At 41.4% G+C, this 18,420-nt stretch overlaps 1 protein-coding gene across 1 annotated transcript in view; it reads right to left on the reverse strand.

Moving 5' to 3' along the window:
• CHN1 (chimerin 1) overlaps positions 1–15,583 on the reverse strand; it is a 205,669-nt gene extending 190,086 nt beyond the window's left edge. The window contains exon 1 of the mRNA XM_040228198.1: positions 15,257–15,583. Coding sequence (XP_040084132.1) covers positions 15,257–15,275 — 19 coding nt within the window. The 5' untranslated portion in view covers positions 15,276–15,583. The remainder of the gene's footprint in view (positions 1–15,256) is intronic.
• Positions 15,584–18,420: the final 2,837 nt, after the last annotated feature.

Raw genomic sequence — 18,420 nt, forward strand, 5'->3', positions numbered from 1 at the left:
GGGATAAATAAATACACCCATAGATTCTGTGTGTGTGTGTTTAGGGGAATAAATAAATAAACCCATAGATTCTGTGTGTGTGTGTGTGTGTGTCTCTCTCTCTCTCTCTCAGGAATAAACAAATACATCCATAGATTCAGTGTGTGTGTCTCTGTCTGTCTGTCTGTCTGTCTCTCATATGCAAAAGTTCACAAGCTTAATTTGACGTTAAGGTACAAAGTACACGGGGAAAAAAAACCCCAAAAGACTAATGTGAAGGAAAATGCCCCAGAGTCGTGTTCATATGATTATTTTTAGACTTAGAAACTGTATAGTTTTTTCCATACATTAAAGATGAAATATTAACACCGTAAATTTACATAGTGGCCTACAGTTGCCTCACCACCAACCCCAAAATACATTCTCTTTGGCCCACTACAATTAAGAGTTTTATACCCACCAAAACTCTTTATTAGCTTTATGAATGACAATTTACAACATGGGGCTTCCCAGGTGGTGCAGTGGGGAAGAATCCACTTGCCAAATACAGGAGATGCAAGAGACATGGGTCTGATCCCTTGGTCAGGAAGATCCTTCTAGAGTAGGAAATGGCAACCCACTCCAGTATTCTTGCCTGGAAAATTCCATGGACAGAGGAGCCTGGACGGCTATAGTCCACGGGCTCACAAAGAGTCAGACACAACTGGGCACACACAAAACTGGGGAAAAGAATTTGAAAAACAGGTAAGAATTTGAAAAAAAAAATACATGTGTATGTATACGTAAATCACTTTGCTGTACACCTAGAACACAAATCAACTATACTTCAATATAAAATAAAAATATTTTAAAATTTTATTTCTTCAAAGAGTAGTAGTTTGGGGCTTCCCTAACAGTCCAATGGTTGACTCCTCTTCCAACGCAGGGGGCATGAGTTCTACCCCTGGGTGAGGAAATAAGATTTCACATGCTATACAGCATATCAAATATATACCTATCACGTGTAAAATAGTTAGTAGGAAGTTGCTATATAACACAGGGAGCCCAGTCTGGAGCTCTGTGATGGCCCAGAGGGGTGGGATGAGGGGAGGGGAGGGAGGCTTAGGAGGTTTGCACTGTTGTATGGCAGAAACGATGTAAAGCAATTTTCCAATTAAAAAATTTTTTTAAGAATTGAAAAAAAGTCACCCCCCCAAAAAAAATTTTTTTCAAAAAACTTTTAAAAAGGAAAAAAAAAAGCTGTAGTTTGCATTGTAAAAGCACTCCCATTTCTTGTTGGAAAAAAAAGTACCCATTTATTTAAAATGTAACCTTACTAATAAAAAAAAAAACCTACTTGGGACAGATCTTTTGCAAATTATCCAACACTAGTACACATATCAATACTTTGGCCACCTCATGCGAAGAGTTGACTCACTGGAAAAGACTCTGATGCTGGGAGGGATTGGGGGCAGGAGGAGAAGGGGACGACAGAGGATGAGATGGCTGGATGGCATCACGGACTCGATGGACGCGAGTCTGAGTGAACTCCGGGAGATGGTGATGGACAGGGAGGCCTCGGGTGCTGCGATTCATGGGGTCGCAAAGAGTCGGACACGACTGAGCGACTGAACTGAACTGAATACATATATCATACAATAATGTTCCTTCTTCAGGTAACTGAGAATAGCTTATTATAGGACCTGAAAACACTGGATATTTTCTGTAGAGACTTAGTACTAACTTTTGATGATGTGAAAATTACTTCAAAAAATCATTTTTAAGTTTTCAAATGTCTCTGTTTTCCCTCAGGTCAATTATGATACTTGAACAAGACGAAAGGAGAAAAGTTTTGATTAGAGGAGTGAAGTCAAAAGGCAGCTGGAGCTGAAGGAAGTCTCACAGGGGCAGACACTGGTCCCTCCTCTCACCTTTCCCCAAGCGGCGTGAAAGACTGAGGCGAAAAGAGAGCAGGAGCTCCCCCGTCTGGAGAAACCGAAGAACAGCAGGTGGGGGCAGAGAGCGGCGCAAGAAAGGCTCGTCTCTCCAGAGAACTACAGAGCCATCTGTCTGGAAAATTCGAGATGACAAGCCTCTGCCTCTAAGTATTTGCTAAGTCTCCCTACTGTACAGCAACCTCTGTTTCTTCCTTTCTTTTTATTCCCATATTATTAATCCATCTTGTTCTTTTTTCTTGTTCTTTATCCTTTTAAGTTCAACTGAAAGAGTGAACTGACAAGATGAGAATCATTTATTATTCAGATTATAGAACTTAAAAGTCTCTGGTTCACTTTTAAACATTATGAGTCGAAAAAAACGCATGAATTTTTCTTTTATGGCTCTCATCTTTAACAATATATTTTGCATACATATATAATGAGCACTTCTAAAATCTGAGAACATTAACAAATGTCATCTGAAGATTTATCTAAGAAGGATCACCAAAAACAACTGATAAGAGTGGCAAAATCAATTTCATAAACAAATTTCACAACTAAATGAAGTATTATTGTCAATGAAGTATTAAATGAAGTATTATTGTCAATAATAACTAAATAAAGTATTATTGTCAATACATAAAATCTCCTATAAACCACTGACTTCACCTTTCTTTCTGGGTTTTGGCACATTCTGAAAAACAATCAGTAGCATGAGCTTTTGGGTCAACTGCTTAGTGACTTCTATTCAGCAACTTTAGAAACACTTAATAAGCCAGTTTTTAAATGGCAGACCAATATGCAAACATCCTACGAACTTGGCTAATGCAAGGTCTGAAAAGGACCCCGAACAAAGTAGAGCTCTTCACCATCTCCTTGCTAATGGCTTGAGAAAGTCTCAAAGAGCAGAGAACACATATGAAACCAGGAGAACTCATCATTTCTCTTACTTGAAAATGGTCTCTCCACAAGGACATTTCTGTTTTCAGGAGAATATGGACACAGTGCAACATTAAAGGACCAGCAAGTCAACCTGGATTAACCAGCCTTGTGTTTGCAGAAACTACTGCTTAGTGCCCTTTCTCAGGATTAAGATGATTTTTACAGAATATAAAGCAGTATAAATTTGACCAGAATTTCACCAAAAACTTCTGGGAAAAGTCACGCTAACCAAAGTAAACAATCATAATCAGTACTGCAGAAATACAAATATTTCTTCCTTTAAAGACTGAAAATAAGACCATCAGATAACAAAAATATATGAGAGATTCTGAGATACACTTACTATAAAGTATCATGAAGTTATAGAAAAAATGAGAGACTGCTTTATGTTTCTACCCTGGATATTGTTAAACTACATAAGTACTGTGGTTTAAAAACTCTTTTATTCACTTAAATATTTTTTTGAGTACCCACTGCGTGTGAAGCAAGGTGCCGAGCACGGTAAGGAGTACAGAAATGAGAATGACTCTTCCCTTACAGAAACCATCAGCCTAGAAAAGATGTGATAAAGATACATAACTACTGTCAAATGTCACAGGAGATTCATGGATAAAATGATAAAGAGTTCAGAAGATGAAGGGATTTCTTTTGAATGGGTGGCAGGAGGTGGAGAGCATGAACCGTGGTACCGAGAGAGCTAAATATGGAGAAAGGAATAGATCAGAGGCTACTGCAAAGATCAAACTGAGAGACTTGGCAGCTAACGTGCACTAGAGAAAAGGGAGAGAGGGTGGAAAGATGAAAGCTAAGGATTTGGGGCTGGGAACGTGTGGAGTTGGATGTAACTACAGGAAATCCTGACAGAGATTTGTAGGGCATGGAAGAGCAGAGTTGGAGATGGAGAGTTGGGAATCACCCAGCCACGGGCACTGTGGAAGCCTAGATACTCCCAAGTGAGAAACGAAGGTCCATTCTTGAAAAGCAGTGACAGGGGAGCAAATGAGAGAGAGCTGAGGAACAGTGAAAGAAGAAAAGAATAGCTGGAGAATACAATGCTTGAAAGATGAGAAAAAACATTTAAAGATGACAGAGGCAATCAAAAACAGCAAACAGTGCAAAGATCAAACATGAGGACTAAGGAGAAGCCACGGCTTACTGGCTACGAATTGATAAAGCACTTCCAAACAGAAGCAGAATGGAAGGTGGTAGTTGTGAGAGGAGGCTCTTCTTGACCAAACTTTAGCTAGGCTCCTCTAAGACTTCCCTGGTGGCTCAGGGTAAAGCGTCTGCCTACAATGCAGGAGATCTCCTGGAGACCCAGGTTCAATCCCTGGGTCAGGAAGATCCCCTGGAGAAGGAAATGGCAACCCACTCCAGTACTCTTGCCTGGAAGATCCCATGGACAGAGGAGCTTGGTAGACTACAGTCCATGGAGTCTCAAAGAGCTAAACACGACTCAGTGACTTCACTTTCACTTTCTGCGCCCCTTTTTTAAGGGCTCAGCCTTGTCAGGCCTGCACTGCCCAGTTTAAGCAAGAATTCTAAGGCACTTTAGGAAGAATCCCCCACCCTTGATATTCAATCCCTCCTGATATCTTAATCAAATTCCTTGCCCCTAACTCGGTATCTGACCACCTGGCCTGCCCTCAGCAAGAATCCTGTTAGGTCAGTTTAATAGAAACTCCCCCAACCCTTGTTTCCTCTTAGTAATTTTCCATCCACTGATCACCCCCCACCAACCTGCCCCTTGACTTATAAAACCCCACTTGTTCTCATATTCAGAGTTAAGCCTCATCTCTCTTGCCTATTGTCATAATCTTGACACCCACTGCAATAGTCTTGATGAAAGTCTTCCTTGTTGTTTTAAGTGTCAGAACAGTTTTTCCTTTCACAGTTGTCAATCTGTTTTCACTAGAGAATGAATGACATTCACAAATGCCTTACAATCAATTATGATAAAATACAGTGGCTGGGAAGACAGGGTATAGAGGAGAGTGAAAGAGCAGTTGTGCAGAAAGAAGAGGTGGGGCACATCAAATGCCGTTTCAGTAGATCTCTAGTAAGAAGAGGGCCTCTAAAAACTCAGGACTGCTTGTAATGTGAGGGTTCCAACGTCAAGGAAAGGCTTTCTCACACAGAACAGGAAAGCACGGCTGTCATCAGGAGGAAACCACCCAGGATTCAGGGGAGAGGAAGAAACTGATACAAGACAAGAGAAGAAGGAATTCCCACGCTTACTATTTTCAATCCCCTTGCATTGGATTCTTTTGGAAACCACCTCAAATTCTTTCTTGAACAATGAGGGGTATTAATAAGTAATAAACAAAAGTTTTCTTTTAAATCTTTCCACTAAAAAATATGAATGCTGAACTGTTGTTTTTATCTGCTCTATTAAACACACCAAAACTAACAGGAATGTTCCTGTAGCACACAAATTTATGATTATGAGAAAAAGATAATACTGTTTTTATCTTCAGACTTCTAAAAGGTTGTTAGCCATTTTCATACTGAATTCCAATTCCAATTCAATTTGATTATGTTCCCTACTGTGAGGGTAAAACGAACAAACCAAGCTAAATTATGTGCAATTCTTTTGTACTATTGAAATGAAAATGAACAATAGTTTAATGAAGTAGAATTTGTTATCTAATTACACCAAATAATTTAGAAACATCTGCTGGTGGTTAGTAATACTATAGTTACACCTCAAAGAATCTGCTCCTAGAGAGATTTCCATTTTATTCAAGCCTTTGTGAGCTTTCAGTTGGGGATTCCATAATAAAAGTGTGGAATCAAGGGATGGTATAACAATTTAATTTTTAAAAACAAATGAACAAAAAATCATGAAAAATAGAGGGTGTATATCATATGGGCCTGAAAATTAACTTCCAAATATAAGAAATATAGTAGACTACTGTAACACTGAACATGCATTCAAACATTTCTTGCTGAGCTATTAAGTAGTCAGTATACACCAACTATGGTGAAAGTGAAAGTGAAAATTGCTCAGTCCTGTCCAGCTCTTTGTGACCCCATGGACTATACAGTCCATGGAATTCTCCAGGCCAGAATACTGGAGTGGATAGCCTTTCCCTTCTCCAGGGGATCCTCCCATCCCAGTGATCAAACCCAGGTCTCCCACATTGCTGGCAAATTCTTTACCAACTGAGCCACAAGGGAAGCCCAACAATACTGGAGTGGGTAGCCTATCCTTTCTCCAGTGGATATTCCCAATCCAGGAATCGAACTAGGGTCTCCTGCATTGCAGGTGGATTCTTTACTGAGCCACGGGGGAAGCCCTCAACCATGCAGCGGTTGCTAAAGACAGAAGAAATCCACGGCTTTCCCATTAGAGAACTTCATCTAATGGGTTATACAGGGGAATACAAACTAACCGTTATATCACCACATAAGTGCCAGGGCAGATGGGCATACAGCACTACCTGTGCAGAAAAGGTGCTGTGATGATCACTCAGTCATGTCTCTTTGTGACCCCACGGAATGTGGCCCACCAGGCTCTTCTGTCCATGGAACTCTCCAAGCAAGAATACTGGAGTGGGTAGCCATTCCCTTCTTCCGGGGATCTTCCGAGTCCGGGAATCAAACCCCAGTCTCCTGCATTGCAGGCAGCTTCTTTACCATCTGAGCCACCAGGTAAGCCGTTACTAACTCATAAAGACCTCTTAAAAGAGATGATTATTCAAGGTGAGTTTTGCAAGATGTGTAGAAGGGAGTTAAGGCAAAGAAAGGCTTGCAAAATGATGCCACAGCCACACTGGGTACAATCCCTTCTGGAAACTTCCAAGTTGTTCAGTGTGCCTGAAACAACCTCTGAGGAGGTGATGAGAGACAAAACCAAACAGGTAGGGAATTTGGACTTAATGGTGATGAGGGCTCACTGGAGGATTTCAGGTAGCGAAGCAAATGGACATGAGTTTGGGTAAACTCTGGGAGTTGGTGATGGACAGGGAGGCCTGGCGTGCTGCAGTTCATGGGGTCACAAAGAGTCGGACGCGACTGAACTGAACTGAATAAATTTCTAAAAAGCAGGTCTGAGTTTCCAGTTATGGACTCTAATATAATATGAATAACCCAAAATAATAAAGGAGGAAAAAATATAAATGTTTAAACTGAGTCAAGGCTCTTGAATGGCTCAGTGGTAAAGAATCCACCTGCCAATGCAGGAGACACAAGAGACATGGGTTCAATCCCTGGGTCAGGAAGATTACTGGAGGAAGAAATGGCAACTCTGCCCTAGTATTCTTGCCTGAAGAATCCCATGGACAAGAGGAGCCCAGTGAGCCACCGTCCATGGGGCTGCAAAGAGTCAGACATGACTGTGCACGCACACAAAGTTGTTCACAGGTAAGTATATAGAGTTAACAGTCCATTATTAAATGTTTGTTCTTCATTCATTTAGTCACTCAATAAATCTGGACTGAGCACCTACTATGTGCCAGCCACTGAGCTTACACTCCTTGATACCTTTAAGTGCCATGAGGACTGAGGCTAGATCTGATTATATTCTGGATGACCTCCCAAAGGAGAAGTAAGCATTGCCTGTTGGCCAGTGTTGTTTTTGGTTTTTTACATTTTTAGAGCACACTAGGAAGTACCAAGCGTCCAGCACTATCAGAAGTCTATCCGGTCATCACCATACCTCACTGAACTAGGTCTCAAGCATTCTCAGACAAAGTCTACAGTGGCCTGTGGCAAGTATTTAACCACACATACAAGCAGAAATATTGCAGAACCACTTTTCCAAGTGGGTTGACAGACTTGTGAAATAAACAAATGGAGAAACTCTGCTAATATCTTGGATCTTTGCTAGTATTTACAGTATGTGATAAAATTAGCTACTACGTATCTTCAATCACTGTATTAAGAATCTTAGATACATGATCTCATTTATTTCTGCAGGAAATTAATAGCTCCTGTTGAGATATACGGAAAATGAGACTGGGACATCTAGCTGACACCTGGCAGAGAAAGGATTCAAGGCAGCTCTTACTTCAAAATCTAAGCCTTTTCCTCCACACCACATGCTATGGATGTATCCACCTCAGGGTTTTGATTTCACTCAGAGTGAAATCTGAAGTCCTCACTGAGGTGTACTGACAGGGCCCTCATAACCTGTGATCCCAGCACCCCTCGCCCACCAGATGCCTCTCTGCCCTCACCTGGCAGCACTTCGGCTGGCTCACTCTGCTCCAGCCACGATGCCCTTCTTCCTGTTTTTCAAAATGGCTAAGCACACCCCTGGCTTAAAGCCTGTTCCATGAGGCGATTCCCCACCTTCACGTAACTCTTTCCCTTATTTCCCTCAAGTCTCTGCTCAAAACCCACCTTTGCCGTGACGCTTTCCCTGACCACAGCTTGCCCCATCCTCTTCACCCTGCTTCATTTTTCTTCACAGCCTGAGCCCTCTGGCACATTATACATTTTCCTCTGTGCCCTCAACTGCAAATATAATTTCCTTGAGGACAGGAACTAATAAATATCTGGCACATATTAGGCTCTCGATTCATCAAACATGAGTAAACAAATCACTGAACAGGAAAACACACCCCAGGCCTCAGAGCTACTCCTCAGGAAAATTATGAGAGAGTACGTTCCTGTTTCTGCTTCCTTCACCCACTCTGCCGTCCACTCCTCCCTCATGCCAGATGTCCTGAGCTTTTATTCACACCACCACCTACACCATGGGTCCCTCTTAGTAATGACCCATTCTCCAGACAAACACTTCTGCACTCCTTTTCTCTTACCGTGTAGTTCCCTCAGTCAAAATGCTTGCTTGTCTTACTGCTTTAAGATCTTCAGTCCATAAATCAAAACCATTCTTCCATGCGTATGATGATAAGTGTCTATATTTAGCATGCTATTCCTTAACAGGTAACACACTAAAAAAATCACGCTTTAATTTTAATATAATGGTGTAAACTGCATTCACCATAAAAGGCCTACAGGGAAAAGTATTTCAGTCCGGCAGATATTTACATATCCCTGAAATCCACAGCTACCCACCTATCTGCTGTCTGTCCCACCTAGTACAAGCAATTTCAAATTCTAAAAAGCATCTCTGACAAAGTCATGTCACAGCCATTAAGGACCTGAGAAACAAAGTTCTGTAGAAGAGGTTCAAGACAGAAAGAATAAGGGCTGAAGCTATGTGCTAATCGCAGAAATGGGAAAATCAGGCAAGTTTAGCAGTTTAAAGAGGAGGATCCGTTCTGTTTTCAAAATGTCAAGCTTGTGGTCAGAAAGATCTATCTATTCCAGCGAGATAATGTATTTCTTAAACAACACCCTTTTTCTGTTTGCTTTACAACATGAAATATATAAGGTAAGAGGTCAGAGTGGAAAGGGAAAGGAGCCACTTTCAGAGCAGCTGGGTAACACAATGAGGTGGCCCCACACCACCATTAGCTGACAGCAGGCCGGGCCTGACTCATCTCCCCTTCTCCCTCAAACTGCTTCGCTGTCAGCAGTAACTCTTTCCAAGAAGTGCCTGCTTTTCTAAATTTAAAACAACCATTCAAAACAGGTAGGGGTATTTTAACCTATCAGTTTTTGGTTTTTTGTTCCTTGGGGAATAAAAGGAAAAAGAGACTTTCTAAAAACATGGACAGTTCTAAAGGTTCCTGAATATAAAACCACTCTTTTAAAAATAGTCCTTTCTGGCTTTTACAGTTTAACTGAAGTGAATTTTCCTTCCATTTATTCTGATTTCCTACCCTCCTCCCACAATTTTATTAATACAATTTTACATTGAGATATCATCCACATACCATAAAATTCACCCCTTTAGACTATACAAAGCAATGCTTTTCAGGATATTCACAAAGTACTCATCCTTCTTTTTAAATATAAGGCGCTAAATTAGGAATACATATTTGTAACTTTACTTTGTCAGACATGATTCTTTTTTTAATATCATTTTCCAATGTAAAATATGGTCACATCGTTCTCCTTTCTTAGTTTTCCTACGCTGCTATTTTAAGTACAGCAGGATTATATTAATATATAAAAAAATCAAAGTTTGCAAGAATCATTTCATATGTAAGAATGATTTATGACCAGTAATAGGTTGTAAGGCCAGGCTTGAGAATTTGTCTTGCATTGGGTTAAAAATTAAGTACAGTGATTTCATTTAGTTTATTGTGAGTGTGAAAGTTGCTCAGTTATGTCCAACTCTTTGCAACCCTATAAACTGTAGCCTTCAAGCTCCTCTGTCCCTGGGATTCTCCAGGCAAGAATACTGCAGTGGGTGGCCATTTCCTTCTCTAGGGCATCTTCCTGACCCAGGGATGGAACCTGGGTCTCCTGCACTGCAGGCAGATGCTTTACCATCTCAGCCACGGGGGAAGCCCCTTTATTTTATATATTACAGATTTTAAAAAGTGTTTTAAAGGTACTGTTACTGATCTTATAAAACTGAGAAAACACCAATTCCCCATTATCAGGGGATATTATTATTACTGGACGGACTTTGAGAAAAGCTACACATACCCCAGACCAATCAAGGAACTCTGTGTTATGGCTGCTCTCAAGATGAAGCACACTGTTAAAACTTAGGTTAAACCAATCTGGTGAAAAAATGCAAAACTTATTATATCTAAGTCACTCCTTCAGAATTATGTGACATATAAAACAATATTTTTCTAATTCTCTTATGATTGCTTTAGATCAATCTCAAACATGTATTCTCAATGGGGGTAAGACTGCCCTCAAGGGAGCAAAACTTGGCTTCCAGGGGTCGAAGAAAAATTACTCTCTTTACACATAGAGCAATATACATACAGTCCATAAACAGAATATTAAAGTTTCACGGAGAGATCAATTACAAAAAACTGTGTGAAAGACTTCTTACAGAAGGTGACTTAAAAAAAAAAGTTGAGAAATACTGATCTAAAAGAAACTAAAACTCTTAATAAATACATTAAAAATTTGTCATGACACTTATCACTATCTTCTAAGATTAGAATGCTTACAGGATGGTTATTTCAGGAACAGATGTGACTCAAGATGGCATCCACCAATATTCCTCTTACACTGTACACAGAGGGTGACTATCAGAGTTATAACTATAATTATTTTATCTCTCTTACATGGTACCAAGTCTCCAAACATTAAAAGAAAACATTTTAAGCCAAGACTTTAGGCTTCTGACACCAGTAAAAGAAAGAATATGGACAAGCATTTAAATAAGGATGGTGATTTTAATGACAGTTAAAAAGATGACAGATTCTAAGAAAAGTAGCTGGGCTTTCAACATCAGACCACCCTGCTGCTTCTCATACTTTTTGATGAGAATATCTGAAAAATTAAAATGGCAACAGAGAGTATATTCAAGTGGACATGTCCTATAAAATGAGCTTTTGGCCAAATAAATCATACTGAAAATGTGCAGTTGTCTGCCAGGACAGCCATGGAAGTCAGAAAATTTCCTAACTGTATCACAAAGAATACTCCATCCCTATTTAACTGCTCCAAAGTCTCTCTGAAAAGATACCCACAGACAGGTGTTGTCAGGATAGTGAATGATGCCAAATAAAGCAGCATAATGAAGGGCTTCCATGGGGGTAGGACAGACTGAGGAAAGAATGTAAGAAATTACAGCGAAATCCTAAATATCAGAAGTGATCGACGGCGGTGATGTTGGTGACTACATGGTAAGAAGAAAAAAGGGGGGCGGGGCGAGCAGGGGCAATGCCAGAGCCAGTTCCACCCAGAGAGTTATTCAGGTTTGGCTAGCTTAGCCCAGCTGAATTATAACTGAGTTCCCAATCTCACCAGCTGTCCTGGGCTATAAACCAGAGCTCCATTTAGCTACAAATGACAGAAATTCCTGCCAAGTGATGACCTGACAGGATGTTTTTCCCCCAGTTCTAGGCTCTACAAGTGCAGCAAATCAGGATATTCTGGCTGGTACCTCAGCCCCCAAATCCTAAACTAGATGACCTGAGACTTTCCCTCGAGCCCAGCAATTGTCAGACAACACGGACTTCTCTGCCAGGGAAGTTCGAACAAAGCCCACACGGAATTCGATACCTAGGTGCAAACACCATAGTTCTGGAATGTCGGCTCTAACACAGGGCCCACGTTTCCTGCACGCTGCTAGAGAGGTTTGTCAAACCAGGAAGGAGAGGTGAGTGACCAGACTATGAACCACATTTGGAGAGTTTTGAGGATTTAAAAATTATTTGTATTTATGCTGATCACTGGTTCGTTTGAAAGATGAAGAAAAATGTTTGCTAATTCCTGGACCTTCAATAGCACTCATTTTCGATTCCCAAATGAGACTGTGAAATCATGAAGGACTGGGATCTGGTTCTTCCATCCTAGAGTAAAAAGGAAATTTGCACTAAAAATGTCCTTTTAAGCAGCAAAGGTGATTAATAGTGAAGACAATATCTAAGACAGTCTTCACTCTTCAGCTTAATTTGACAGGTACTTTACTAAGTTCCTATAACACACTTGGGTGAAAAAAAAAGTCTATAAATGTAAAAAATATATTGGGTAATTTTAGAGGCTCCCTTTTTAAAAAAATGAATCTGACTTTCACTAAAAGTTTTTCCTATAAAAAGAACATTCTTTACAATTATTAAAAAAAAAAAAAAACTGGATGGAAATGTAAAACATAAAGCAAAAACACGAAGACTCTATTGCTGGCTGCTATGCACTTAACTGTGTCCTCCCAAAAAGTTCATATGCTGAAGCCCTAACCTGCAACGTGATGGTATTTGGAGATGGACCTTTAGAAGGTACTTAGGATTAGATGAAGTCAGGAAGGTGAGGTCCTCATGATGGGATTAGTGCCCTTATAAGAAGAGACTAGAAAGCTGCTTTCCCTCCCTCTCCATCATGTGAGGACACAGCAAGAAGAGGGATATCTGCAAGCCAGAAAGGGGGCCCTTATGAGGAAGTAAACCAAACGACACCTTGGTCTGAGACTTCCCAGCTTCCAACACTGTGAGAAATATATGGCTGTTGAGGAAGCCACCCAGGTTTTGCCATTTTACTACAGTAGCCCAACCAGCCTTAACTGCTTAACCAACTAACACACCCAATATACACAAGACAGTGTCCTGGCAGGGGTTACTTCCGGGAAGCTTAGGTAGAAACTCTATGGAACTCTGACCGTGATGATTAGAAGGTCACACTTGTCTAATGTTTTGTTCCTACCTTCTCTTCACCATCTCATAGAACTTTATTTCATTGTTCCTCAGTTCTAAGTTGGTTATTAAGAAGAGATATGAGGCACTTCTAAGGCCAATTAATTAAAAAGTAGTAATGTCTAAAATAAAATCAATTTCTTCTAACCCTTGGAGACCACTCTTAGCATATTCAAAGAACTATTTTGAACTGAGCAAGTCTGAGCCAATCTATTTATCATTAATGTAACAGTTCTCAAACTTTAACGTGTAAGAATCACAATAACGTGTAAGAATCAGAAGGGAGTTCCTCTAAAAATGCAGATTCTGTCGGTCTCTGGACAAAAGAATCCACATTTTAAACAAAATGATGAGTGGTGTGCAACTACACTTGAGATCAACTGTTGCTCTATCATTACTGAGAAAATAGCCTCTGCACAGAGATATACTTTGCTTTACAACAGAGAAATACTTAAAATTGGACTTTAATACCAAATTGGATTTTTAAACCAAATTCTATTTTCCCACAAGATGACTTTAAAACTTTAAAGACACTTTATTCATCCTGAGAGGTGGGAGTGGTTTCTTTCACCTTCCTCAAGAGGTCAAATTCCATGTTTTTCCTTTTCTCCCCCGCTCCCCTTCAGTAGTTAAAGATTTAATAATTTAGGAATTCATTCAAAGGAGCCTCATCATATACTCCATGTCTCCCCAATTTATCCATTTTATTCATTGAGAATGCCAGTCTTTTAAAAGTCACTGATTTGTAAATTATATCTTTGAAAATAAACCATGAAAACGCAGACTATTTCTTTAGAAAGGTAAATGAATTTAGTCAAAAATAGTTTAAAAGAGAATTTCCTACAGTAGGTTTTACCGCAATGTACTAGCTACGACAGTGTAAGATAAATGCTTCTTCAAAAGAAAGTATCAACTATGAGTAAAGTGTTCATTAAAGTTTAACTCTATACCAAAAAAGTTCACACTTAAAAAATACTTCTACTAAGTAATGCATATTTGATACAAGATATTGTAAAACAGGAGATTTTTATTATCCCTTTCAGAGAAAGAAGAAACATTTTTTAAAGTACTCATGGACAACCAACAAACACCAAATAAAGAAATGTCATTTCTAGTACCATAGGTATTTGCACAAACTATATTCTAGTCTCAGTTTTGCCACAAAAAGGCCATGAGCCCTCTTGAGTCTAAACAACCTCTCTGGGTCTAAATTTAATTTTAAAAATAAAAGTAACTCTTTGATTCCAGCAGATTAATAAACTGAAGTATTTACATCAAAAAGCATTGTGTCATGTGATGCCTGTAACATGCTTGATCAAATGACACTGTTAAAACGTAACTGGAAACTTGACGTTGTGATTAACTTACTATCCTGGTAACCATCAGGTACATATTGTACTTTTCTTTTTTGAAAAACTGAATACTTTGATCATCTAAATTTTCACATACTGAGTTTTCTTAAAGCAAAATACATATGTAACACAATCTGTTTTTGCAAAAGAAAATAAAGTATTTTTGGTCCTTCTTTCCAACCCATTGTCATTACAGACTTCTTGGGAGAGGGGGAAAAGCAAAACACCTTTAATTAATTAACTGCTGAAACAATAGTGTCACAGTAACTACATCACAGAAACACTACTACTTTCGTAAAATGTTCAAGGATATACTCCTGAGATCACTTATCTTCAATACCAACTTCCTTCTATCTGCTCTCAAACGCATTAGAGCAAACATTTTCAATTTTAGCAAATATTAAAATAAGTTCACCACTCATTCTTGTTTCCAACGGAATATACCGAGTCCAAAAAATTCCCCCCAAATCCAACAGGAATCAACACACCCATTTGGCAATTGCAGGAAGGTTGGGATGCACAGACATCTTGGTCAAAATAAATAAACTTTCCAGGATCTTTATTTACCGACTTGAGAAACATAGGCTTGGAAACAGCCAGCTAACTTCGTTCCCAACTTGGCATCTTAGAGAACCTTCCGTTTACAAAACACACAGGGACCTCAGAGCCTCCCAGCCCAGAATTGGTCAGGGGAGCACACGCCCATCGGCCCTGCCTGGAGAGGAAACAATGGGAGAGGCGCGAAGGCGCTAGCCCGGCGCCCCGGGCGCCCCAACTCCCCTGCCACAGCCCGCGCCTGACACCGCCCGGGGCGCCCCTTCCCCAGGTGCCCCACCTCTGAGCCCCGGGGCGCGGCCCACCTGCGGCGGCGCGGGCAAAGGGCTGCACTTACCAAACAGGGTCAGGGCCATTGTAAAGGCGCTCGCCAACTGCTCGCCGCCGCCCGCCGGTCCACGCGCTCCTCCCAGGCTGGCCGGAGATCACCTCATCGGCCCGACGCGCTCACACCTCCGAGGGAGCAAGGAGTCGGAGGGGCGTGGTGGGGGCGCGGGCGCGGGGAGGCTGCAGGCCGGGAGGCAGGGGGCCGCTGCAAGAAAAAAGTTATTCACGCGTTATTGTCAAGCGCACCCTGACAAGGGGGAACCCGTTAGCCCTCGGCGAGCCGGCACTTGTCGCTGCCATCTGCGCAAAAGCGGAGCGCGCGCGGGCGCCGGTACCTACGAGGTGGGGAGGCTTGGCCGCGGCGCAATGGCAGGCGGAGAGGCGGCGCCGCAGTGGCGGCGACGGCGGGGAGAGGAGCAGCCTCGCAGAACCCCCGGCGGGGTGCGCTCACTCTGCATCCCGCGGCCTCGCAGACGCCATCTTGCGATAGCGTCTCCCACTGGATCCGCCGGCGCGCCTCCTCCCTTTTTCCCCTTGGGCGGCGGAGCCCGGTGCGTTCCCATGGCAACGGGCGCGCGCGGGGGCCTAGGGCGCCCGCCCCGCCTGCCCCGGGCTGCGAGGAGCCGCCCGAGCTGCTTGCCCCCGGGAGGCGGCCTCCCGGAGCCTGGCAGCAGCAGGGGCGGGGTGCCTTTTAGCTGAAATCCCAGGTTTTTCCTTGAATGGGATTTGTGGAGACGCAGGAAAGGAGCTGTTACTCGAAAGAAGTCCCTGAAGGATGCTCCATGAATACGAGGAGCCAGCCAGGGTCATCTGGGGATCGGGTTCTTGTGAGAAGATTCCTTTCCCCTGGCGCCTCCGGGGTTAACAGAGAGTCTGGAGCCCTTGACCTGAAGCTGCAGGACCCGGGAAAGGAGCCTGGAGTCAAACAGTGGCACTAAATGTGGCTTTCCCCTCCATTTGGACTTAGGAGCCACCAAGAGTAGTTCTGGTCAGATTATCATATGTGAGGAAACAGGAGTCGGTTAAAAAGCACCTGGGAATACATAAAATAATTTGTTATAAGCGCTTAAACCTAATTTTCTTCTTTTTACTTTACACGTCTTTGATACTGTCTGGGGGTAGGGGGAAATCCACCTTTCTCACCGACTGGCACTTCTTTACCACAAAAGATTCTTCCCCTGAGCTTTTTGCATTTATCTGATGATCACTGGCAACGTCTTTCTGTGATATTCTCTGATCGCCTCTGTCTTTGCCTGAATTAAGGAGAAGCCATATAACGCCTTGAGATTATCAGCCAAGAGATGTTCGTGAAAAGCTGAGTTAGGATGGCTTTTTGTCGTTTTCATGTAATGTATTCAACAATTCAGTATTCTCTAGTTGCTATACTTGTTTGTTTTTTGTTTTAATCCTCCTTTTTTCTTGTTTCTCTGTTTAGGGATTTGACACTATGTCAGTATCTAATCGTGTAAGATTTTCTCTTTGGTTCTCATTTGTTCCTGGCTTTCAGTTCCTAGTTCCTCAGATTCCCTAATATTTTTCTTTTTACTTTAGAACTAATTCTTTTAAGAATATTATATAAATATTTATAATTTATCTTGAGGAATATTAAGATGAAAATTACTCCTTCAAATAGAACTGCAGTTAATTCATCATCCTTTCACAGCAGACTCAAAGATCAGAAGAAAAAGAAAAGAAGGTTGCAGGAGGAGCCAGCCTTTTGTTTCGTATCAGTTAACTCAAGAAAAAAGAAATAGTAAAATAATTCAACATCAGTGGGCAAATATTTCAGATGCTATAGGCTTAAAATTTTCTGATGTAGTCACATGGCTCTCCTTTGGCCACTAATATTAACATAAATCTTGAAATCTCCAGAATTTTAAATCTTTAATGAAAATGACTCGATTTTGAACAGGCTTTCTGCTCATGAAAAATTACAAGCACACAGTTCATGAAGATAAATGAGAAACTCGAGAAGGCTTTGTGGGACAGATTTTAGACCTGGGTAAAGATTGCTGTGGATCTTGCTCACACAACTAGATAAAGCAGGATCTAAAGACACATTTTACTTTCTCAGTCAGAAGTCTCCAAACTTAGGGGGACCTAATTTCCCTTTGAGTGTCTAATAGAAATACTGTCTCCCTAGAGAAATATTTCTGTACATGCAAACACTCACCAGAATTTTTTCACACAATTTCCGGGAGATTCCGAAGGCTTCCCTGGTGGCTCAAACAGTAAAGAATCTGCCTGCAATGCAGGAGACCTGGGTTTGATCCCTAGGTCAGGAAGATCCTCTGGAGGAGGAAATGGCAACCCACTCCAGTATTCCTGTCTGGAGAATTCTGTGGATAAAGGACCCTGGCGGGCTGCAGTCCATGGGGTTGCGAAGAGTCGGACACTACTGAGCGACTAACACACCAGGGGGATTACAGACTGTTGAGGGAACTAAGGTTAACTCCAGATATATTTTGTAATCTAGGAAAGTTTTTGCCTTTGTAATTAAACTGTTTTAAAATGTCTCTTTCACATAGAAGCATGGAATATTGAACAGAAAAGGACCAAGATCCCCCAATACACAGATAAGGAATCTGAGGGTGCACGGATCACAAGGTTTCCAAATTGATACATTTGTATTGTGGCAGAATTAATTGGAAAAATCTTAGACATCTGGTCTTCTCCCTGACCACCTCCCTCACTTTCCATTCCCGCACCAATTTAAATGGTACGCGGTTTGAATTTAAAAAGAAAAACCTGTTTAGTATTAGAAGCAGAGTTGCAAGGGGGGTGTGTTTTGTCCTCAGCCATTTTGTATGTTTGAGTCTTCTTGTAGTTTGGGAAGCTGAATTTTATTCAAAAAATCTTTCTTCACAAGCTCTTCAGCTCAGAGCTGTGCGTCCAATCAGGCTGAGAGTAAACGTTTTTTTTTTTTTCCTCCTCTTTGTTAAGCTCTCTTTGAGAGGTAACAGAGCATCAAGGTTTTGATGCTACAGCTCAGCTTGTTGGTAATTCTCTCCATGCTTTGGAGTGATATCCTAGGGGTGAGTCAGAAATTAACTGTCCTGTGCTCAGACTTAACCCTCCCATTGTATAGACAAGCCTTTGTTACTGGACCAGCTTCGTACTCACTAATGATGGCTGATCACAGCTGAATCTTAGTGACAGCTTGGCTCAGGTGAA

The sequence above is a fragment of the Oryx dammah genome, unplaced genomic scaffold, assembly GCF_014754425.2.
Source record: "Oryx dammah isolate SB20612 unplaced genomic scaffold, SCBI_Odam_1.1 HiC_scaffold_27, whole genome shotgun sequence".
Classification (NCBI taxonomy): Eukaryota; Metazoa; Chordata; class Mammalia; order Artiodactyla; family Bovidae; genus Oryx; species Oryx dammah.